The sequence below is a fragment of the Lycium barbarum genome, chromosome 6 (assembly GCF_019175385.1).
Source record: "Lycium barbarum isolate Lr01 chromosome 6, ASM1917538v2, whole genome shotgun sequence".
Lineage (NCBI taxonomy): Eukaryota > Viridiplantae > Streptophyta > Magnoliopsida > Solanales > Solanaceae > Lycium > Lycium barbarum.
This window is the reverse complement of record NC_083342.1, coordinates 136,538,329-136,562,176: the sequence shown is the minus strand read 5'-3', so window position 1 is coordinate 136,562,176 and position 23,848 is coordinate 136,538,329. Positions and strand designations below refer to the sequence as shown.

General features: G+C 33.8%; 4 protein-coding genes and 2 long non-coding RNA genes across 12 annotated transcripts; 5 read left to right on the top strand and 1 right to left on the bottom strand.

The window, feature by feature from the left end:
* The first annotated feature begins 677 nt into the window (after nucleotides 1–677).
* On the top strand, nucleotides 678–3,859 carry LOC132599363 (acetylserotonin O-methyltransferase-like). The gene is made up of 3 exons (XM_060312699.1): nucleotides 678–1,205; nucleotides 1,835–2,187; nucleotides 3,390–3,859. The coding sequence occupies exons 1-3, from the start codon at nucleotides 782–784 to the stop codon at nucleotides 3,690–3,692; spliced, it is 1,080 nt and encodes a 359-aa protein (XP_060168682.1). The 5' UTR covers nucleotides 678–781; the 3' UTR covers nucleotides 3,693–3,859.
* A 1,055-nt stretch (nucleotides 3,860–4,914) lies between these two features.
* Nucleotides 4,915–8,403, bottom strand: LOC132600286 (uncharacterized). Of its 4 annotated transcripts, XR_009567175.1 has the most exons (7): nucleotides 8,306–8,403; nucleotides 8,038–8,155; nucleotides 7,804–7,913; nucleotides 6,835–6,893; nucleotides 5,606–5,790; nucleotides 5,423–5,513; nucleotides 4,915–5,133 (listed from the first exon to the last, which is right to left on the bottom strand). It is a non-coding gene; the product is annotated as an uncharacterized LOC132600286 (long non-coding RNA). The 4 variants fall into 4 exon arrangements; XR_009567177.1 differs by lacking the exon at nucleotides 7,804–7,913; XR_009567174.1 differs by lacking the exons at nucleotides 7,804–7,913; nucleotides 8,038–8,155; nucleotides 8,306–8,403 and adding an exon at nucleotides 7,430–7,661.
* A 257-nt stretch (nucleotides 8,404–8,660) lies between these two features.
* On the top strand, nucleotides 8,661–13,214 carry LOC132599362 (uncharacterized). Of its 4 annotated transcripts, XR_009566814.1 has the most exons (6): nucleotides 8,661–8,940; nucleotides 10,114–10,171; nucleotides 10,285–10,445; nucleotides 10,764–10,873; nucleotides 10,943–12,949; nucleotides 13,044–13,214. It is a non-coding gene; the product is annotated as an uncharacterized LOC132599362 (long non-coding RNA). The 4 variants fall into 4 exon arrangements; XR_009566811.1 differs by having other exon boundaries at nucleotides 10,943–13,214; XR_009566813.1 differs by having other exon boundaries at nucleotides 8,661–9,083; nucleotides 10,943–13,214.
* A 2,438-nt stretch (nucleotides 13,215–15,652) lies between these two features.
* LOC132644763 (uncharacterized) lies at nucleotides 15,653–16,105 on the top strand. Its single transcript, XM_060361370.1, has one exon. It carries the CDS (start codon nucleotides 15,653–15,655, stop codon nucleotides 16,103–16,105), a length of 453 nt encoding a protein of 150 aa, XP_060217353.1.
* Nucleotides 16,106–16,171: 66 nt separating this feature from the next.
* Nucleotides 16,172–16,921, top strand: LOC132644762 (uncharacterized). The gene has a single exon (XM_060361369.1). The coding sequence runs from the start codon at nucleotides 16,172–16,174 to the stop codon at nucleotides 16,919–16,921; it is 750 nt and encodes a 249-aa protein (XP_060217352.1).
* Nucleotides 16,922–16,998: 77 nt separating this feature from the next.
* On the top strand, nucleotides 16,999–17,595 carry LOC132644761 (uncharacterized). The gene has a single exon (XM_060361367.1). It carries the CDS (start codon nucleotides 16,999–17,001, stop codon nucleotides 17,593–17,595), a length of 597 nt encoding a protein of 198 aa, XP_060217350.1.
* The last annotated feature ends 6,253 nt before the right edge of the window (nucleotides 17,596–23,848 follow it).

The following is a 23,848-nucleotide window of genomic DNA, read 5'->3' as shown; positions in this document are numbered from 1 at the left end:
CTAAAAAGTATAACCAAACATAACTTCATCTTCATCTTCAACTCTAACTTCATGACGTTCAAAAATACGGGATACAACACTATCAACGTGAGTTTAAATTATGTAGCAACAACATGATTGTCAATTTTTTTGAGGAAGCACGTGTCACGCTCATGCTCTGAAAATGCGGGATATAACAGGAGGAATATCTAAAAAGAGATAGGGGAGGACAAAACTTATTCTTTGAAAATTTTAATAGGATGAGGCGGCAATAAGACTAAAACTAGGATCTCTACCTGCTTTGGTATCATTAATGTGTGATCATTTAATTTAAAATTTTAGAAGCCCTATGGATATGAGAATTATTTATTTTTTCTCAGAACAAATTTTCACTTTATTTCAAAATTCATGTTTGGTTATAAAAGTTCGAAATCCAACTTAGAGTTGAATTCTAAATTTGAAAAAGTCTTTCAAGTTTTCTAGTTCTATCTTCATAAATTTCAAATAAAGTATTTTCTTCTCTCTTTTGTAAAAAGTATAACCAAACATAACTTCATCTTCATCTTCAACTCTAACTTCATGAATTTCAAATAAAATGAAAAATATTTGAAATCTACGACCAAATGCCTATAGAGAGAACACACTTTTATTTCGTAATTATGTTAAAGAGGTTAAAGAGGGAAACATCAAACATGGAGTACTTGTAGCTAGAGGAAGGTGTAATTCTATAAATAGCTGAATCACTTAATTAGCTTGCACCACTAAATATCAAAATCTTATAGCTTTCTCAAACAATTGTCATATGGCGGAAAAAACAAATGGAGTTGCAAGAATCCATGAAGGAGACCAAGTTGAGTCTCAAGCTCAAGAGGATATATGGAACTGCATCCTTGGTTTCACTGAAATGGCTGTAGCAAAATGTGCTATTGAATTGGGGATTTCTGATTTCTTGGAAACCCATCAAGAACCCATCACCTTAAACCAATTGTCCTCTGCACTTGGCTGCTCTTCTTCTTCCCTACATCGGATCATGAGGTTCTTGATTAATAGGGGGATATTCAAAGAGGTATCCATTGGACATGGCGAAATGGGCTATGTCCAAACACCGGTTTCTCGTCTGCTCATGAGAAACGGAGGAAATAGCATGGCTGCTCTTGTCCTACTTGAAAGTAGCCCGGTCATGCTTGCGCCATGGCATTATCTCAGTGCCCGCGTTTTGGCAAAGGGTATCAATATATTAAATTATGTGATCATCTTGTTGGGGTTGTAGGCCGGGGGTGGCTAAATCAAAATCTAAACCGCCTAAAGTTTGTTGGGATCAAAATAACTTGGGGTTAATAATATAGGTCAAATAACATCGTTATAACTCAACCCCTCAATATAAATTCAACCTCACGTCTTTTTCAATTTTTGCTTTTTGCCCAAAAAAATAAATAAAATGAAAGTTAATTACCTTTTTTTTAAACAGTCTTAAATTTTATTAAATTATGAGATTACAAGGCGGGAATCGAACTCTCACTAATAAGGTGAAAATTCAAGTAGCCAACCAACTGAACTACTAAGATCCCCAACCATTGTGTTAAGTTAGCAAACGAGTTATAAGTAAATCGGTTCAAATTTGGCAGGTCAATAAAAATTGGTTGATTTTGACACCTTCAATCTCATTTAAAGTTTGAAGTTGTTAAAGTGGGCGCAACTACTTAATCCTATATTACATCGTAAAAAAAAAAATCTTTCTTTTTTAGTGACAGTAAAATTTGAACCCAAAACCCTTGATATTATTTGTGATCGTTATATTTAAGAAAATTATTAAGAATGCGTTTATTTTTAATTACTTAACTACATATCTCTACAGAAAATACAGCAGCATTTAGTGCAGCTCATGGAAAGGACGTTTGGGAGTACGCCAAAATCAATCCAGAGCATAGCAAGCTGATAAACGACGCCCTGGCCTGCCATGCACGGGTGACACTGCCTGCCATTATCGATAATTGTGCGGAGATATTCAAAGGGATAGAGTCATTGGTGGATGTTGGGGGAGGTAATGGTACAACTCTTGGTATGTTGGTGAAGGCATTTCCATGGATTAGTGGGATTAACTTTGATCTTCATCATGTTGTGTCTGTTGCTCCTCATTGTCATGGTGTTGTACATGTTGAAGGGGATATGTTTAATTCTGTTCCTAATGCTCATGCTGCTTTCCTCATGGTAAGTTGGGTAAATTTATTATACAGTAGTACTATTTATCTTATATCCGCTGAAGGTGCAAATTAAAGGGTGTTTGGTAAGCTAATAAGCTGGTTGAGTCAGCTTATAAGTGTCTTTAGATATATCTACGCATTTGATAACACTCAAAGGCTTATAGGTCAAATACTTATAAGTCAAATTGTCAAAAGTCATAAGTTAGTCACCCATAACTTATGACTTTTGAGCTTATAGACATTTTTAATTTGACCAAAATCTTTAATTTTTTTTAGTCTCAAAATATCATTTTCAAAATAAAGTCCCTAATTCCACTGATTAAAGGTATTTATGTTTAAACAATTTTGACGAAACCTGGCAGTAGAAAAATATGTTACATTGATACTATATAGAAGTTAAATCCATTAATTAAGTATTTGTACATAATTATCAGCCAGTTTGCTATTAAATCAAGAGATAATTAGAGAGGGCAGCAATGAACGCCGGGGCCTAGGGGTGGTCTTTAATTTTTGCCCTCTGCCTTTGCAAATTCTGCATTAAGGCAGAATTTCGCAAAACAGAATTCTGCCAATGCAATTTGGGCCTTGAGGCAGAATTTGCATGGACAGAATTTGCAAAATTTCGCTAACGGAAGTTTTTTTTTTAAATCATTTAGGATATTTTTTAATTAAAAAAATGTCACGTAAATTTTAAAAAGTCTACCTATTTTTTTTTAGTAGACATATTTTTCTAAAGCCATGTAATTTTTTTCTGGTGTGTCAGGTATGATTCGCTTAAAAAAATATCTCCATGACTTTTAAAAAAAATAAGTCTACCCATTTTTTTAAACGAACTAGACCCGATCCATCAGAAAAGAAAATTACTATGTGGCTTTAGAAAAGAATGTATACTAAAAAAAATGGATAGACTTTTTTTTTAAAGTCATGTGACGTTTTTTTAAATTAAAATCTAAATGATTTTTAAAAAAGAACCCGTCAGCGAAAAGGGTATATTTGCACCATTTTGTAACGGCGGGAATATATTTGCACCATTTTGTAACAGCAGGGGATATATTTGCACCATATACATGTACACCACTTTTGTAACGAGGGTATATCTGCTCTAAATAGCAAAGTTGAGGGGTATATTTGCACCTTTGCCCTTTAATGTACATTCTTTATTTTTATTTAATTTTCGGGTTTTATTTTGTACCTTGTGGTGAATACTAGATGGTCTTACATGACTGGGGTGATGAGGAATGCATTCAAATCTTGAAAAACTGCATAAAGATTATTCCAAAAGACACAGGAAAAGTGATAATTGTTGAGGCAGTTCTTGAGGAGAAAAGAGGCAATGACAAAAGTATCAAGGATGTTGGTTTTATGCTAGATATGATGCTGATGGCTCACACAGCTAATGGAAAGGAAAGAACTGCAAAAGAATGGGCTCATATTTTTACTGCTGCCGGATTCAGTAGGCACTCTATTGTGGACCTTCCTGCTATTGCATCTGTTATTGTGGCTTATCCTTGAGTTGAATCTTCTCTTATAATTTGTTTCTTGTTATTTTGGGTTTGTTTGTTCTGTGTTTTTTTTTTTTTTTGAGTATTTTTGGATTAATATGGGATAATTTATTTCGTATTTTGATTATTGTTGTGTGTTATGTCCCATTGCTTGTTTAATGTAATTATTTGATTTTTTGTTTTGTTTTGTTTATTTAACCATCTGGTATCTGGTAGTAACTGATTTCATCATGTATGGTCTATTAAACAAGAAGGACTTTTCATTAAGAATTCCTCTATTTTTAAGACTTGAACCGGAAATCTCGAATTAATGATGGAGACTGGATAAATTTAGTGTTACACACAAGGATCCTAGGTCATCTACCAACGAAATAAATAATACTAAAGACAGATAACCTTAACCATATTTTCTACTCCTTCGTGATGAAGATTTATTGAATGTTTTGCAAAATTTACTCATACTTTATGAAACCATGCTCTCAAATTTAGCGTGTTTCGTCTTTAACATTGAATATCAATAAGGTCACACAAAAAAATTTATTTACATGCAATTGATTGAAACATGCTAGTATCATATATGTATAGGTGCACTCATTTAACGTTATATTAATAGCCTCACACGAACTTATCTTATGACAGTACGTAACCATAGTCATAGAGTAGCTTTAGCATATTATTGCACCTAGCCATATAATTCTGGATGTTCTGAAATATCTCTTACAAGTTACATGTATAATTGGTTTGAAGTGATGAGAATCTGCAATTTATTTGTATAATTGTAAGTATTTTAAAGTTAAATTCTAATGATCATTTCATTGGCCGAATAAAGAAAGATCACCGCAACTTGAGCCTGTAAACCGGTTGACCCGGAACCAGAACCGATTCCGGTTAGCAAACTGACTGATTACCGATTTCCGAACCGGTAAAGTTGCCGGTTACCGGTACCGGTTAGCCGGTCGGTTTTGCTCTAACCGGCTCGGAACCGGTAACCGGTAACCGGTTAGCCCAAAAACGATTTTTTTTTGCTTAATTACGTATTTTGCACATAAATTAACACTATAGTTTATTAGTTTGTATATAAGTTTTATATATATCCAGGTTATAAGTATTAAGAAACTCAAGATTGTATATTTTTAACTTAAGTATATTTGTATATGTTATGTTACTCTAAGTATATATATATATATATATATAACTAGGGGGTGATGGCCCGTGCTGCGACGCTTTTTGTTAGCCAACTGGAGATATTATTTACACGCAGATATTGTACCCAACGGTGGGACGCTTTTTGTTATATTGTTTACATCCATGGCTGCATAATTTACATCACATATCAGAAAAATATATGTACATGCCACACTATTTACATGTTGGAAATGGTGGTGTGGTATTTCTCCCGCATTTTGTCTGTGCTTTGTAGCCTTCTTCTTAGGAGCATTTGGCAAAAATACCTGTACAGTTATTGAGTAATAAGCAGTTGTTAGCATTTACCCATGATACTAAAGCGAACTTCGCTGGTTAAGCCACATCACACAAGGTATGCAACCAGCAATGTCGAGTTTGAGAAGTTTATCATGCTTGAACTTTGAACCTTAAAATTCAGAAATCTTTAAACACCAAACCATAGGCAAATTGAGAGAACGGACACACAACACAGGAGAAAACAGCAGAACATAAAAACAAAACCACAAGATAAAATAAAAATCAAGAAGAATCAGAAAATCTCAGATGCAACAATACCTAAATGAAGACAAAGGCACGGGCAAGACAGAACAGTCAGAATACTCCTTGCGAAGAAGCCGAGAGCACAGAAGCATAAAAAACTGCAACTCTGGAATGGGTTATGAATAAGCGGACCAATTACTATTTACAATACATTCCAATTTTAGATCGATATATACTAATTGAGCTAAAATGTCATACCTTTTCTGGAAACTTAAACCGCTTCCGAACAGAAACATTGTGAATCTCATCATTACCATCAGATCTTAAACAACCCATTTCAGTGTTGTTCATAGTGGATTAGACTTCATCAGCAACACTCAATTTCGCCGCCCTTTACTTTGACCTTTTTGCAATTGCCACATTTTCTCCATTACAATCTAAACCTGCAAAGCAAAATCCAGTAGTATTAACAGAGAATTTGGAAGCCGTCGTGAAGCATCCAAGAACTGATGCGGCATTTTGTTGAGTTTTTGGGCCGAAGGACTCGTAGTTGTTCGATTGCAGAATTGATAGACACGTATAAATAAGTAACGAAAAGGTCCAATATGGCCTTAGGTTGAAATTTATAGACTAAGAAGCAGCCATGTCGAGGTCAACTTTTCTGATTAAATTTCTTTTAATGTTCAATAATCTAAATAAAGAGTCATTTTCAAGTGAACTTAAAATCAGTGTTGATATCCCTGGGAGAAAATACAGAGAAAAAAAATTCTTACCATCAGGAGTGATAGCAGCAGTTCAACAAAAAGCTTTTTCAATAACAGAACCAAACAGTAATATTTTCCGGGATTTCAAATTATTTTCTTTTTCTTTAAAGTTAACAGATACAGTGAGTTGAATACATCAATAATCATAATTGAGGAATATTTATGTAGAATATTGCACATTAATTTGGTAGGGGGGGCTTTTATATGAAAGTTTGACCGGAGTAGTTTAAGAGGTAAGAATATTTGCTTCTTCCATGGATCCATAATAGTTTTCAATCAGGGAAGATTGTTTCTTTTGCAGTGAGCAAAATAACCCATTCACAATGAAAAGGGCAAACCATCATAAGCTGGTACCCTCTTGTCTTTGAGACTAAACAAATACGGCTTTACCTATTCATCAAAATCACAACTTTAAATCATCCTTGTCTGCAAAAATGTAAATATCCTTCCTCGAATTATGAAATGGATAGATAGAAACCCCAAAGAACCACCACAAAAAATAAATGAAAGATAATACATATTACTTGCACCTAAGTTCCTAACAGAGAAGGCCATATTTTTTGCCTTCTTTAGAGCATTATCAAACACAATAAGAACATAAAAAGGACTAATAATATTCTCATCTCTTCACATCCAAACATATCTGATAAAGGGAACTTGTGCCGACAATGAGAGTGATAAACCACTCAAAATTTGGTGGAACAAAAGAAATTTCGCACATACCTGTAATTTGTAAAACCATTATACATTGCACAAATCATAATCTTTCCATTGGTCGGGACCTAATTGAAAATGAAGACGCATCAGTAATTAATGGCAGCTAGGACAATGGATGCTGCAATTATAAATAAAATAAAACACAACAAAACGAAAAGATTGATGACGGGCAAGGACTACAAAATTCATACTAAAAATCAGTTAGCCAATCGTGATTAATCAGTACATAATAAATGCAAATTCATTTAGTTATTTTTCCTTTCATCTATCAAATTTCCAACTTCTCAACATAGACCCATATCGCCAACTGTGTGTATTATGTAAAGATGTAAAGGCATGGGTCTTTACGCCCAACCATTCTCTCAATTTTGTTCTTCCTCCAATTCATCGGGTCGAAATTTCCTTTCTCAAGAAAATTAAGAGAAATCAGAAGGAGACCTGAGGGAAGATCGAAGACGAAGCAGCGAAAGAGAACCCACAACATCAATTCAATTTCAAAATTACTAAAGATGCAAAGAAACCCAAAATAAAACCTAAAAATAGAACCCAGCAAGACAAAGGATAAGAAGGTATGACAAAATTGATAAACAAAGACACATACCTTCTACGAAGAAAAGTAATACCGACTGCAACGCCTAAAGAGAGGAAAAGAACGATGACATCGAACAAGATGTAAAGGACGGATAAAAGATAATATGCTACGTGGTTGTTGGGTTACAACGTTGAAGACACGTATAAATAAAGAGATGAAAAGTCCATTATGACCTTAAGTTGAAATTTATTGGCTAGGAAGCAGCCATGTTGAAACCACTGCTTATATTTATTTATTTAAACTTAAGTATATTTATATATGTTATGTTATGTTTGTATATATATAAAAGTTTTATATATATTCATAACTTATGTATATAAGATTATAAATATATATATAAAATTTATATTATAAGAAAATGAGAAAATCTTCTTGCTTGATACCAAATATCAAATCTTCTTGCTCTGATACCAGGATATCGCCAGTCCATAACTCAGATCTTGAAGTATATGATGAGAATAGTGAACAATAAGCAGATAGTGATGTTTGAATTCTGTGTCAAAAAGTCGATAATATCATTGGACAGCTAATAAAGGAAACAAGCCCGATAGGGCTGTTGAAGAGCAACCGAAATAATTTTCAAGCATGATTGATACATAGAAACAAAAGGAATGTACCTTTATATCGGGGGATCAAATCAATTACGCCCAACCATTCTCTCAATTTTGTTCTTCCTCCAATTCATCGGGTCGAAATTTCCTTTCTCAAGAAAATTAAGAGAAACCAGAAGGAGACCTGAGGGAAGATCGGAGACGAAGCAGTGAAAGAGAACCCACAACATCAATTCAATTTCGAAATTACTAAAGATGGAAAGAAACCCAAAATAGAACCCAGCAAGACAAAGGATAAGAAGATATGGTAAAATTGATAAACAGAGACACATACCTTCTACGAAGAAAAGTAGCACCGACTGCAACGCCTAAAGAGAGAAAAAGAACGATGACATCGAACAAGATGTAAAGGACGGATAAAAGATAATATGCTACGTGGCTATTGGGTTACAGCATTGAAGACACGTATAAATAAAGAGATGAAAAGTCCATTATGACCTTAAGTTGAAATTTATTGGCTAGGAAGCAGCCATGTTGAAACCATTGCTTATAGTATTTATTTATTTAAACTTAAGTATATTTATATATGTTATGTTATGTTTGTATATATATAAAAGTTTTATATATATATATCCATAACTTATGTATATAAGATTTAGTACCCTTTAGAAGAGCCGGTTAAAGAGGCAGCTTCGTCGTCCGTTTGGTGGACCCACTGTTTAATTGAAAATAAAATTCACCAGCTTTGATGTTTGCTGGACTCACTTTTTAATTTATTTAATAAAATTCACCAGCTTTGATCCAGAAACTTCTACAAAGTAGTAGAAGCTACAACTTCCGCCCAAAACCCAATCCAGATAGTTTTCATCCTCTTCACATACAGTAAATCAAGAAGCTTCTCATCAATTTATACCGCCAAAAATATAGTATAATTTTGCTCAGACTGGTGCTGCAATTTTCAGATATCAGGTATTAATTTTTGAACTCTTCTACTTTGAGCATCAGTCTTCTAAAAAGTAGAAACTACGGTTTTGGGGATTTAAGTACAAGGTGTTTGATAATATGTGTAAGAGAAATGGGTAGGAAAGAGCAAGGGTAGGGAAGACTAAGAGGTTAATCATATTGAAAGTATTCTGCAATTTTAGTTTCTGGGTTGTCTCAAATTTTAATTCTTTTTCCTCTATTGTTGTTGATTTTCCAAATCTTTCTGTACTTTTAACTATTTGTTGTCTTAACAATTGTTTCTTTCCCACTATTATTATGCATTTTTAGTTTTTCTTACAATTGTAGCATCTGGATTGTCTTAAAAGAATCGATCAACATGGATATTCCAATCTATCTGCAACTTTAGCAGCTGGGTTTTATTAAAATTGATCTTTTTGGCACCAATTGGAATGAAGTGCTTTCAAAATGGTGATAGATTAGCCGACTCCACCTTAATGTAATAAAATTCACCAGCTTTGATACTTTATTATATTACCAATTTTTGAACTCTTCTAATTTGAGCATCGTCTTCTAAAAAGTAGAAACTAGGATTTTGGGGATTTAAGTACAAGGTGTTTGATAATATGTGTAAGAGAAATGGGTAGGAAAGAGCAAGGATAGGGAAGACTAAGAGGGCTGAGGCATTTAACTTGACAATTCAAAGTGCCCACAAAGCAGCAAAATTGAAACAAAAAAAAAATCAACTCAATCGAATGGAAAATTGACAAAAGGCTGGAAATTGAAACGAAATGAAAGAGGAAAAGAAAGTAAGAAAGAAAAGGGATAGTGGGTACTTTATATAGCTTAGATTTCACTTCAGCCATCCATGAAAATTAATAATAAGCCAAAGCTCATTTTACAGAGCACCTTTTTTAGAAACATTTGGATAGGGAATATGGGTAGAGAATAGAGTCGAAGAAAGATTGAACAGTGATGAAACATAATAGTGTTAATGTTGTCTGATTTTTGCCATTACTATAAAGTTGGAACTTTATTTATGTTATTGACAAAGTTGGTTGAATGTGTTCGTGAAATTTCTTGGTTGGATTTTACGTAAATTTTCCATTTTAAATTCTTTCCACCTTTTACAAAATAACAATAAGTTTTATATTACTAATAGTTGGATTGTTATATTTTGTTTGATCTTATTTGCTGTAGGTTTAACTTTGTGTTGTAGTGATTGTGTACATATGTCTGTTCAGCCTCTTTAATTTAAGTAAGTGTCACTCTTCTGCATTGTTAGATTATTGTCAAATTGTTTCTTCAATTTATTTTGTCGTCACGGGATTTTATCACTCAACAAAACTAAATCAGTTTGTTAATTTACAGGGACAAATACTCTATATCGACGGTCAACTTTCACTGATAAATGAAGACCAACATTTCTGCTCCATGGCATGCTCAGATTGTAAAATGCCATTTTTAAGAACTACTTCACCAAGGCCAATCTACTGCATCCAGTGCGAAAGATCCACCCAACTTATTCCCAGGTATTACTGATAAACATAACATCGACAAATATTCAACCTTTAAAGAAATACTAAAAGACATCTACACTTACATTAACCGCTGAAACTACTATGAAACTACTTTGTTCGCGTAAATATAAAAATAGGAGGAGGATCTTATACCATAGATTATATTCACGTTTTAGTCTTGGAATATGATCGTTCAAATGATGTTTACGCATGTTCGAGAAATCTTATTAGTGCATAAAATTAAAATGATTAACATATTTTGGGCCCATGTTGCCACTTATTAAACTTGAAATTGTTTTTTATTACTTTATGACATAATCCAATTTGAAGTTATGGTCATGGATCGCACTGGTAGCACAGTAGCCTCCATCTCGGATCAATCAGCAACGAAGATGCTGAACCTCACTGTACAAGAGATTTATGAAATCTGCCATGCACAGGTATTTTATATCATCGAATTTATAAACTTATGACAATCATCATGACTAACTAACTTTTTCTCACTGTAGAGAAAAGTGCTGCTACTTGACAATGCGCATAAACAATTGGGACCAAAGACTTTCAGAATCCAGATGAAAAGATTATTTTCCAAAAATCAAGATAAGCTAGCTATCATGAATTATGAAGAAAAATAACCTACCAACCAACCATTACCAACTACACCAATGATCAACACTGCTGAAGCAAGCAAGCGCAAGGCTATGGAGATTAGCTTCGACCAAACGAATCAGCAGAACCTGCCCACCAAAGACAGACCTTCCAGCACTAGACAGAAAACAGAAACCAAGACTCCTCTCAAAAGGGAGTGAAAGCTACTGGAGATGTAAGTCTTACAATTTCACACATAACTGAATCTTCTCCTTACTTATTACCATTATTAAAGTTACCATCTTGGAGAATCTTCTCTAGCTTACGTTACAAATATCACTTCTCTGTTTGGATTTTATGTATTCTGCTAAATTGAGATATGCAATGATATCTTATTTATGTCTTTGACTTTTTTGTTTAGTTGAAACAATGCTACTTCATTTTTTGTCAATAAAAATGGTTAAAATGACTCCTTTTGTGCTTTATGAAACAGTGCTACTTTCATTCTACTTTAGCAGTTAAAATAAAGGGAGGAAAAAAAGAGAGAGAGAGAGACTATAATTATGTTTATAATACATAATGAGCATGAGACTTTCGTACTAATACACGTGAATGTATTTTTATAGTGTTATGTTAGAAGTTATTAGTATGGAAAGTTTTAGGGTAATTCTTCAAAACTTCCATTCTATTCAGTAGTAGTTGGATTGATTCACTTTGAAATTTTAGCACTCTTTGTACTAGCATTTGGGTTTTATGTATTCTGCCAAATTGAGATATACAATAATATCTACTGTAGGGCATAGGTGTTGGGATCACATATCTAAACCTCCATATTTCTAGGCAATTTTTCAGAGGAAACACTCTTCCTATCTTTTCCACTGTTCTGATAAGTATTTCTGCTCGATATTTCATAAATGACATCCTCAATATCATGAAATTCCACCCATATCTTCTTATCTCCATCTATCTGATTCTGCAACTCTCTAAATAAATTCTCATACTTCATGTTTTTTTTATTCAATTTTTGTGCCTTCTAATCAATATGTCTTTTGTCTATTTACTGTTTGGTACTCCATAACTTTTAGATGGATAATACGTTGTCTTTAGGACATATGAGCCATTACACGTTGCATATATGCTGCAACATTTTCTCTTCGAAGATTTGGTTGTTTATTCTCCGCTATGCTAATAGAAACTTGATTAAAAAAAGTTGGCAACTTCCTTTCTTTGGCCAACAAAAATGCATAACAGATGCTTTTCATTCGCTAAAAACAACACTCTAATTTTAAACTCCAATTTGATGTGTTGATGGATCTCTATGGTACATCTGGAACATATATCCAAATTCACATTTTTCTTTACTAATTTGATTTGTTTGGATGTTATATATTATGATGTGTATTATTCCTTGCTGAATTATGCATGACATGTTACTCTTTTGACTCCACATCTTATAGAAAAATTCTAGAGGGTCTGCTGCTCTTTTTGTTTGTTAAAAAAATTTAAAGAATGTTTAAATTGACTCCCAGAATAGTAATTGGGATGGGGGAAGTAATTTTCAGTGTGTGACTATAGGAGATAAATACTTTGTCAACCAGGTTGACTATAGGAGGAAATAGAGTTTTTTCCCCCTCTTGGTGGATTCAAGTCATGTTGCTTATGAAAGTTTTTAAAGTAATTTATTGTCTTTCCTAATGTAGCGAAAAAAATTGTAACTTTTTGTTTGTTAAAAGAATTTGAATAATGTTTCAATTGACACCCAGAATAGTAATTGGGATGAGGAAGTAATTGTTAACAGAGAATATGTTTTTAGTATTTACAGGGGAAACTAGGTTTTCAGACTAGAATTAGCTGTGCACTTCACTGTGTATATGGTTGGTGGAGAGGTGGGGGCTTAAAATGATTTTGACGCCCCCTGCTTTAAAAAGGTACATGACACAGCTAGCAGAACTGCACTACTACTACACTCTCTACATCCATCACCTGAAAACTTGCATTAATTTTAACAACAAATTTCTACAGGTATTTTGTCAACCATGGCGTTGCACAACTACAACATGCATGATTACTACTAAGAAAATACTTTTTCTGTAAATATGTAATATAAATGATGTATATATGACAGTGCAATCATCAATGTAATAGACAAATGTATATATGCATAAACAATGCAAACTTATTTTAGTTGTCTTATACTATATTCAGTAGGAGACAAACAAACATAAATCCACTTCAAGCAATGGGACTGCCCTGACAGTGTTTTGCTAACACAGACAAAAGGCAGCGAATTTTTAAGCAGTTGTTGAAAGTTCTGCTCTAGATTTAATTATATTGCTTTCGATTATCAATGATAGTACCATTTTTCAAGGAAATTATGCCCTGTACTTAACTGTAATTGCTCAAGGTCGTCACAAATTGTTGATACCAACTCTTTTCAACTCAGCGTGAAGGAAAGTGTTTCTATTTTCAAAGCCCTTCATACATACAACAATACATTCTAAGAGCTAGAATATATAGAATTTTTATCCAATCATTGGTATGTCTCCTTGTCTTTGTCTTTATCTTCTTTTCTGTCAACCTATTCCATCAAACATGCACTTTCAAGCTAAAATAGTACAAAGTTCACCTATTATTTCTACTCGCCTGAATTCCTTTGGATTTCTACTTTATCATAGTTGTCTTGGAAAGAGTAGATGATTTATTTTCGTTGATATTCCAAAACTTTTCAGACTTTTCTTTTTTTTTTCATTCTTCAAGTAGTCATTGTCAATGAACTTAGTCTCACTTTCATCTTTTACGATATCGTGCATTCTTTTAGAGGTAGTAGATGTTAGCATTATTCTTTTGTTTTGAATTATGTTAAAATTTCTATTTAGATATCGAATTATGCATCACTGATGCCTTAGTAAACCCCTAGATATTCTCTTTTTCAGGATTTATTGTTACTTACAATATTGCCCGCGCTGCGCACGGACGCAACATTTAAAAATGTGATACTAATTAATGTGGCTACCCTTTACTTGCATAGTTTCATTCACCTAAGATGTGACTTAAATCCTAAATGGCAATAACTACTTCAAAATTAACCATAATAACACTACCCAATATAAAATACATATACTAACACTATTCAATACATAAACTTTTACAATTGTACGCAATTACATATATATAAATACATTATAATTCAAAGTGTTGGGCCCGTGCGCAACACGGGCATACACCCTCTAGTATAAGTATATATATAAAATTTATATTATAAGAAAATGAGAAAATCTTCTTGCTTTGATACCAAAGAGCAAATCTTCTTGCTCTGATACCAGGATGTCGCCAGTCCATAACTCAGATCTTGAAGGAGACATGGTAAATTTTCAGAACAGTGCATTTCATGACTCGCAAGATCCAAATGACGTAGATTCTGGAATGAGTTTTGATTCCATTGCACTACATAATTTAGACACATGAAGAAATTAGTAAAAGAGGTAATTATGATAGCCAAAGACAAAAGAAGAAAAAAAAAGATTCGTTGAAAAAAGCAGCAATGAGTAGAAGACAATATAGATAAAATAACTTCATTAAAGTAAGTTTTAATAAAGTAACTACAGCAAAGTAGTTGGTTTCATATTAAAAAAAATTAGATGATTATTTTTATTATTGTACCATTAGTGGAAATGCTTTTGATCAAGAGTTAGGTAAAAAATTATTTAATAAATTAACAGGAGCCTTAGGAAGAGAAATAGAAGACAGATGGAACAGGGGCGGATCCAAAGCCGACGAAAGGTGGTCATATGAACACCCTTCGTCGGAAAAAATTGTCGAGTGCCTATGTTAAATATAGAACTTTGTGGATATATACTAGTAATGAACAACCTTGACATAGAAATGAAGGATAGCCTAGCGGTTAAGGGTGTGCAAATTATCGCTGAGGACACGAGTTCAAATCCCCGCTGTGGCACAACTTTTTTTATTTTTGCATTAGAGAAACTAGTTGTCTATTTTCACTACTCCGTATTGCCACAAGTCCACAACTTTTAAAAAGTGGTGACTTTTTCTTTTAAAATAAAAAAAAAGTTACTCATCAAACTTTTTATCTTCCAGCAGAAGCCATCTTATTTTGTATTAACATAGTCAAAATTCTATTTTCTACCCAAAACACCTCTTTTCCTCATAAACTAAAAACCTCCCTTTGCTTTTCTTTCCCACCACTGTCATCCCCTCTGCGACTCTGCCTTCTCTTACTCCATCAAAAAACCACCTGCACCACCGACCACCGCTATCAACTATCACCGCAAGGTCCGCAACCATAACGCCAGTTAATAGATGTAAGTAAATAACATCATTGAGAGCATGTAATTTTTCTTTTCTTTTTTATTTCTAGGTGATGGGAAGAAAAATTAGGGATTTTTATATATTGCTACTTTTTCAGTAGAGATTTTTTTTTTATTTCTAGGTGATGGGCTGATGGCAAGAAAAATTATGTAGTTAGGACCTATCTTCAATTGTAGAAGTGTACTGTGTTAGATGTACCAACTGAATTTTTGTGTTTTTTTAATTTCTTTACATATTCAGCGAGTGATTTGTATGATTGATTTCTAATAAGTGCATCACATTTGACTGTTATTTCAATTTGAATGGAGAAATATTTTCAGAAAGTACCAAAAAAAAGTTTGGTGTCTCGCTCTTCTCAGAATCAAAATCAACTAGGCCGAGATGAAAATGCCAACCAAGCAGAAATACCATCGTCTCACTCTTCTCAGAGACAAGAATTTGATGTAAATGATCTAAAGGCTGACCCGACCGAAAGAACTCGAATTTTGGATTATCATCCAAACATTCGTGATGAGGTAAGGAGGGCATACATTAAAAAAGGTCCTTGCCAACCTAAGGATCATAAGTTTCCTAAAACTGATATTTCTGGAATACCACGTCGTTTTGTTTCTAAATGGTTTGATGAATTTCCTGATTGGTTGGAATATAGTACAAGTGCAGATGCAGCTTATTGTTTGCCTTGTTATTTGTTTCAAGGTGAAAGCATTCATCAAGGTGGTGGTAATGTATTTTCGACTAAAGGGTTTAAAAATTAGTATAGAAAGGATAGCTTGCTATCGCACGTTGGTCCACCAAATAGTGTTCATAATCAATCAAAAAGAATGAGTGAAGATCTAATGCGAGAAGAACAATCCATTCAGGTTGCATTTTACAAGTTGGATGATAAAGGTAAGCATGAATATTCGGTTCGCTTAAATGCTTCAATCGATGTGGTACGACTTCTCTTGAATCAAGGTTTGGCACTTCGCGGTCATGATGAGAGTGAATCGTCATTGAACAAAGGTAATTTTCTTGAAGTTCTTTCATGGTACGCGGATAAATGTGATCAAATTCAACCTTATGTGTTAGGAAAAGCTCCAAAAAATAATAAAATGACTTCTCATGATATCCAGAAAGATATTGTGAGTGCTTGTAAGATTGAAACAATTAAGGCTATAACAGAGGACTTAAATGGTGACTACTTTTCTCTATTGGTTGATGAATCTAGAGATGTGTCACACAAAGAGCAAATGGCTATTTGTTTACGATATGTTGATAAAAGGGGATTTGTGATGGAGGCATTTATTGGACTTGTTCATGTTAAAGAAACTAGTGCGTTATCTCTAAAGAAAGCAATTGTGGATGTACTCGCTCACCATTATTTAACTTTATCTTATGTACGGGGGCAATGTTATGATGGGTCAAGCAATAAGCAAGGTGAGCTTGGTGGTCTTAAAACATTGATCAAACAAGAAAGTAGATCGGCTCATTCCGTTCATTGTTTTGCTCATCAACTTCAACTAACTCTTGTTGCGGTTTCTAAAAAGTGTGTTCAAGTGGGAGAACTTATACTCTTGGTTTCAAATGTTTGAATGTGTTGGGAGCTTCTTTTAAACGTGTGGATGGATTTCGAGAATCTCAAAAACAAAAACTCCGAAAAGCATTAGATATGGGTGAGCTAGAAACGGGTAGAGGCCCGAATCAAGAACTTGGCCTTATTAAAGCCGGTGATACTCGTTGGGGATCTCACTACAAGTCGTTTGGAAACTTTATTAGTAACTTTGCCTCTATTGTTGATGTACTTGATGCTCTTGTTGTAAATGCAAGTACTCCGGATGAAAGAGCTAGTGCATCGGGATTTCTTAGAAGTTGTCAAACATTTGAGACTGTTTTCTTGTTGCATTTGATGACTGATGTTTTAGGAATCACATATGATCTTAATGTGTCATTACAAAAAAAGGAACAAGATATTGCAAATGCCATGATTCTTGTTAAGGTTTGCAAGAGAAGGTTGCAAGCTTTAAGAGATAATGAATGGGATCCTCTCTTAGAAAAGCATTCTGGATGGGATTCACTTAAAGAAAAGGTAGAAACTTTTTGTATCAAGCATAAAATTTCATTGCCTAATTATGATGATCCATATGCTAACTCTGGAAGATCACGACGTAAAGTAGTTGATTACACTACTTTGCATCATTACCGTGTGGATTTGTTTTATAAAATTATTGATTGGCAGCTACAAGAACTCAATGAGCGTTTCAATTAGGTGACTAGTGATTTTCTTAATGAAGTAGCTTGCTTGAATCCAATTGATTCATTTTCTAGTTTTGACATAACAAAAATAGTGAGAATGGCTGAATTATATCTGTTATATCCCGTATTTTTTTTACGTCGGATTATTTGTAAGCTGAGGTGGGGCCCACGCATCGAGATTTTTTTTTGGACATCTGAAAAGTCATATGAATCACATATGTGAAGTTAAACACAACTCAAGAAGGACCCTTGGGCCAAATCAAAGTGGAAGTCCTCCAAACGAATATTTTTAAGAAAACGTTTTCGGGTGATCTGACTTCTAGGGGCAAAAACGGTATTATAAGTTTGGAATTTGAAAAAATACCAAGAAATATAAGTTGTAGATAATTGAATTAGCTTTCCAACCATAGGTCGTGGGTTCTCAGGTGACGTCGGTACAAGGAGATATGGACGTTTTAAGGTCGAAAGGTCAGTGGGCTAGGCCCAACTCGGGATCAACCGAGTTGGCCCAAAAAAATAAAAAACGAATTAAGGCCCAAAGGAGAGGGGTGGCCGGCCATCTTATGGCCCAAGCCCACAAAATTAATAAATTTCCCATGTGATAATTAATATAAAGGTGTTATAAATATCCAACTAGTGGATATCCATTAATTTGGAAATATCCCAAAATATCTCCTTTGTATGTTGCTCCTATAAATAGGATGCACAGATGCAATGTTGAAAGAGCAGAAGTAAGATAATCTGATATCTCTCTACATATTCTCTCTATATATTTCTTCTGTGTATTTACTTCATAGTTTTATTTTATAACACGTTATCAGCACGAGCCTCAGCCATCTTGAGCAAATACTTTGAAAGTCTCGAAGGTGCAATTCTTGGAATTACACTTAGTACAAGTCGTTGCCTCCTCGAGATAAAGTAAAGGACTTGCAGTACTTATTTAGTCTAAACAGTTCAGGTAACATGTTTCAAGTATTTTTCTATCTTTGTTTTGATGGTTGATTGTTGTTGACTTTAACAACTATGAAAATTTTAAACTGATTTTTGGGAGAAGCTCACCATCAACGTAGTAAGAAACATGGCCTTTCTTTTTTTAAATATTACTATGGAATATAGCACTTCGGCCTCTTTTTGCCAAAATATCTTGAAACCAAAGTTGCTGAAGGCCTTATGCCAATATTCTACTGGAAGGTTAGTTCGCAAATATGAATTGATTAAATGAGTTTATATCCGTGAACACCAGAAGTGGTAATATTTTTACGGGCTTATTGTGTTTATGATTGAAGATGTGTTAGAGAAAAATTCTCCACATTATATGTATGTCTCGATTTGCTCCTGAAGTAGCAATATCATAAAAGAGGCTATAAGCTATCACGGTTTGATATGCTTAAGGCGCGTTCAGATAATTATGTTTTATTCCTGAAGAATTAAAACTTTTGATAAATGTTATAAATATAGATCCATTCCCTGAAGTGAATGTGATAATATGTAGTAAAGCCTATAAATATAAACATGCATTTGATTATGAAAATATCATGATCCATCTCCAGAAGAGGTAGAATAATTGAGAAGAAATATTCTGAATATTATATGTTTTATTCCCGAAGTGGTAAACTTGAAACTTTACTCCCGAAGCAGTAAAACTGTGAAACTTTACTCCTGAAGCAGAAAGAATTACCAAAATATCTGAGAAATACTCTGAAGCAATGTTTTCTTGTGTTTGAGCAAAATAACGAGCTATTGATGAGCGTCGTATTTCAAGCACATTTAAATAATCAGGTTTCATTCCCCGAAGTGAATGAACAAATACCACAACTTATCTCCTGGAGGGATAAAATACAAGGAATGTAGATGTTATATTCTGGTGGTATGAAATTCAGACATTGCTGCATGTACCTGTCGTACGTCGAAACATATTTCTAAGGCAAAAGGAAGTAGAGTAGAATGCTTTCTCCTATAACCACATTAATACATTATGGTTAGTTGTTATTGATTTCCTTGAAGGAAATAACAATTAATATATTTCTTTATGAAGGATTTGATTATTATGTGTTTGAGCTTAGATACAAAATACTCAGTTAATCATGAATCTCCCTGAGGGAGATGTTTGAAATATTGAAGTTTAGAATTCAATGTTTATTTCGTGACACCAGTAGTGTCGGAATTTGCTTTAATGGTACCGGAAGTATTTAAGAAATATTTGGTAATAGAAATTAATGATCAAAGGCTCCAGAAGAGCTAATTATTTATTTACAAGTATCATGACACTAGCAGTGTCCAAATAATATATGATTATGGTGAACAAATTGATGTCTCTCGAAGAGCTTATATATGATAGTACCATTCATCTCAAATCATAATTATTTCGATCGAAAAATAAATTATAGTAAACCTGAAGTTTACTAGCGAGAAAAATGGTCATCATATTGAGACTACAGATGATTGGAAGATTGAATATCTCCAACTTATTACGGGTAGGGTCACGTGTGTAAAGCGTTACCCGAGCATGATGAGATCGCATGTCACAATAAACCAGAAGTTTTGACATAAAATTTCATGCAATAGTAAACCAGAAGTTTATTAAAAGAAATAGTACTCGTCATAGTAACTTGAAGTTTACGGGTACATATAATTTTATCAGTTGACAAGACCATTTTGATCGTCCTGATTTAAATCTGATGTGCTAATTGAGTATTAAAAAACATATTGAAGAACTAGAAGATTCTTCAAGAATTTGTTTGTGTTGCTTGTTCTCATGATAAGTTGATTACACCAGCTAATGTTGGGACTGAATCCCCAAAATTCTGAAAAATATAAAAGGTGAATGTGGGCCCCTTCACCTGCAATGTGATGTCTTAAATAGATGCATCTATTTAAGACAGTCACATGTATGTTTATTGTCAATTGGCAGTTTGACATTTACAAAGTTGCTTGCTCAAAATAATTGAGTTGGAAGCACAATTTTCAGAATATGTAATCAAGACAATCATCTTGATAATGCCGGTTTATATCTAAGTTGGTTTGGCATTGGATGCCTCTATAATACAGCTAAACCATTGCTTATGAGAACAGAGTTTCAGATGTTGGTCTGAGATATGATATATTGCATACAACAACACTTGTATGCTTCAGATCAATAAATTTTGATAAATTCTCCCCTCATATTTGGTTCAGGGTCAGGAACTAGATATTTCCATCTTTTAGCATTTGATGTGCAGTACATGATTAATGGATATACCATGATGCACATAGATGGATTTTTCCAAAGAAAATGGGGACATATGTCACTAAAATAAGGGGGAGAGAATAAGCAGCTAAGAAATATGTTGTGAATTATCATCAGTATGATCCTCAGATAATTCAAGTCAAATGCTGGAAGCATTTGCTGACCCAACTATTTCATGATCTACAAAATGATCTTAATGTCCCTGAAGGACAAAGTCTACAGCGTGCATGGAGCATGGTAGACCAATCGGTTCCAAATATAATAATCCTTGAAAAAGGGAGGAGCAAATGATCATAATAAGGAGGCAATGTGCTCTTGAAGAGCTACGACATAACACTTCATAAACCTTATAAGAGGTTCAGGTACCTGAAAATAATGAAGTGATGAGATCTCAGTAAGTTATGTCGAATTGCGAACCGATACAACATGATATCTTGTCGACAATATACAATATAGCGCGCAATATTGTATAAGGTTGTGAGGATTTGATTTCTACGTCTCTTAAAGCATGTTGACATAGAATAATTACCAAGTGAAATGATCCATCTTGGTAAACGTAATGTTTTTTGGGCCAGCAGTCCAAACAACAGAAGATGTCACATTATTTATACTGATGGATGCTGTCACGGCCTATGTGGCTTACTTGATGAAATTTATATGAAAATTCCTGAAGGATATAAAATGCCTGAAGCATTTGGTTTAAAGTCTCGGGAAATGTATTCAATCAGATTACAAAGATCATTATATGGTTTAAAACAATCAGGGTGTATGTGGTATAATCGCCTAAGTGAGTACTTGATAAATGAAGGATATATAAATGATGCCATTTGTCCATGTGTTTTTATTAAGAAAACAAAATCAGGGTTCATTATACTTGTTGTTTATGTTGATGACATAAACCTCATTGGAACTGCAGAAGAGCTCCAAAAGGCGATTGAATGTTTGAAGAAAGAATTTGAGATGAAAGATCTCGGAAAGACAAAACTCTGTCTTGGTCTGCAAATTGAACATTTCGCAAAAGGGATCTTTATACATCAATCTACCTATACTGAGAAAGTTTTAAATCGGTTTTACATGGACAATGCGCATCCTTTAAGTACTCTTATGGTTGTTCGCTCACTTGAAGTGAGCAAAGATCCGTTCCGACCTCAGGAAGAAAACGAAGAGCTACTTGGTCCTGAAGTACCATATCTTAGTGCAATAGGTCCACTTATGTATCTTGCTAATGCTACAAGACCTGACATAGCATTTTCTGATAATTTGCTAGCAAGATATAGCTCTTCTCCTACACGGAGGCATTGGAACGGGATTAAGCATATATTGCGATATCTGAAGGGAACTAGCGATATGAGCCTGTTTTATACTAACAAAGGTAGTACAAATCTTGTTGGTTATGCAGATGCAGGTTATTTATCTGATCCACATAAAGCTCGATCTCAAACGGGCTATCTGTTTACATGCGGAGGTACTGCTATATCATGGCGATCGACCAAGCAGTCCATTGTTGCTACTTCTTCAAATCATGCTGAGATAATCACTATTCATAAAGCAAGTAGAGAATGTGTGTGGTTGAGATCAGTGATACATTTCATCAGAGAAAGATGTGGCTTGAAGTGTGATACAAAAATACCCACAGTATTATATGAAGATAATGCTGCATGCATAGCTCAATTAAAAGGAGGTTTCATAAAAGGAGATAGAACAAAGCACATTTCACCAAAGTTATTTTTCACACATGATCTCCAGAAGAATGGTGATATTGATGTGCAACAAATCCGTTCAAGTGACAATCCTGCAGATTTGTTCACTAAATCTTTGCCAACTTCAACTCTTGAGAAGATGATATTCAAGATTGGAATGCGAAGACTCCGACATCTGAATCTTGGTCTTCGTCAGGGGGAGTGAAATACGCGTTGTACTCTTTTTTCCTTAACCAAGTTTTGTCCCATTGGGTTTTCTTGGTAAGGTTTTTAATGAGACAACTCTCAAAGCGTATTTCTAGATATGTGCACTCTTTTTCCTTCATTAGGACTTTTTCCCACAGGTTTTTTTTTAAGGTTTTAACGAGGTACATCATCTATTAATGGACATCCAAGGGGGAGTGTTATAAATATCCAACTAGTGGATATCCATTAATTTGGAAATATCCCAAAATATCTCCTTTGTATGTTGCTCCTATAAATAGGATGCACAGATGCAATGTTGAAAGAGCAGAAGTAAGATAATCTGATATCTCTCTACATATTCTCTCTACATATTTCTTCTGTGTATTTACTTCATAGTTTTATTTTATAACAAAAGGATCATTAAATTGTCTTGAAACATTTAGAAGTTTCAAGACAATTGAGAAAGAGAGAAACAAGAGAAAGAAGAGCAAGAATAAGAAGGCCATTTTCGGCCAAGCTCTAGACCAAAAAAAAAAAAATTTCAAAAATCAATTTCTACCAATTAAAGGGTCCTTTACAACTTGGTGTAATTATTTTGGAAGAAAGAACACTTGTTTCTTCAAGTTGACAACTTGGTCAAGTGAAGAAGATTGTAGAAAAAGGTAAGAATTAATCCCTTTTTATTATGTTATGAAGGTTGGTTTATGTTGTAGTATGTAGAAATGAGTAGAATTTATGGAAATATGGAAGTTTACAAAGTGGGTGTGCATATATGTAAGTGGACATATATGTATATTGTTGTATAAATAATATGAGTTGAATTTTATGTTGTATTCTAGTTGTGGTTATGGTGAAATTTATATTGGAAATGGAAGAAAATGGTTCAAGTTGGCATGGAAAATTATTGGGAATAGTTATAGGAAATTATATGATTTTAATGAAGTTTTTATGTAATTATAGAAGTGGAGTTTTAAATGTGAATTATTATGTTAGTTGGTGAATTTGGAAGGATAATAGTCCATATTGGCATGAAAGATTGGTTGTTAAGTGGTTATGAGAAGTTTTGTGATTTTATGGTAGATTTATGTAATTATGAAAATGAAATTATTAAGGTGCAAATTATGATTATGGTTGATGAAATTGGAAGATGGAAA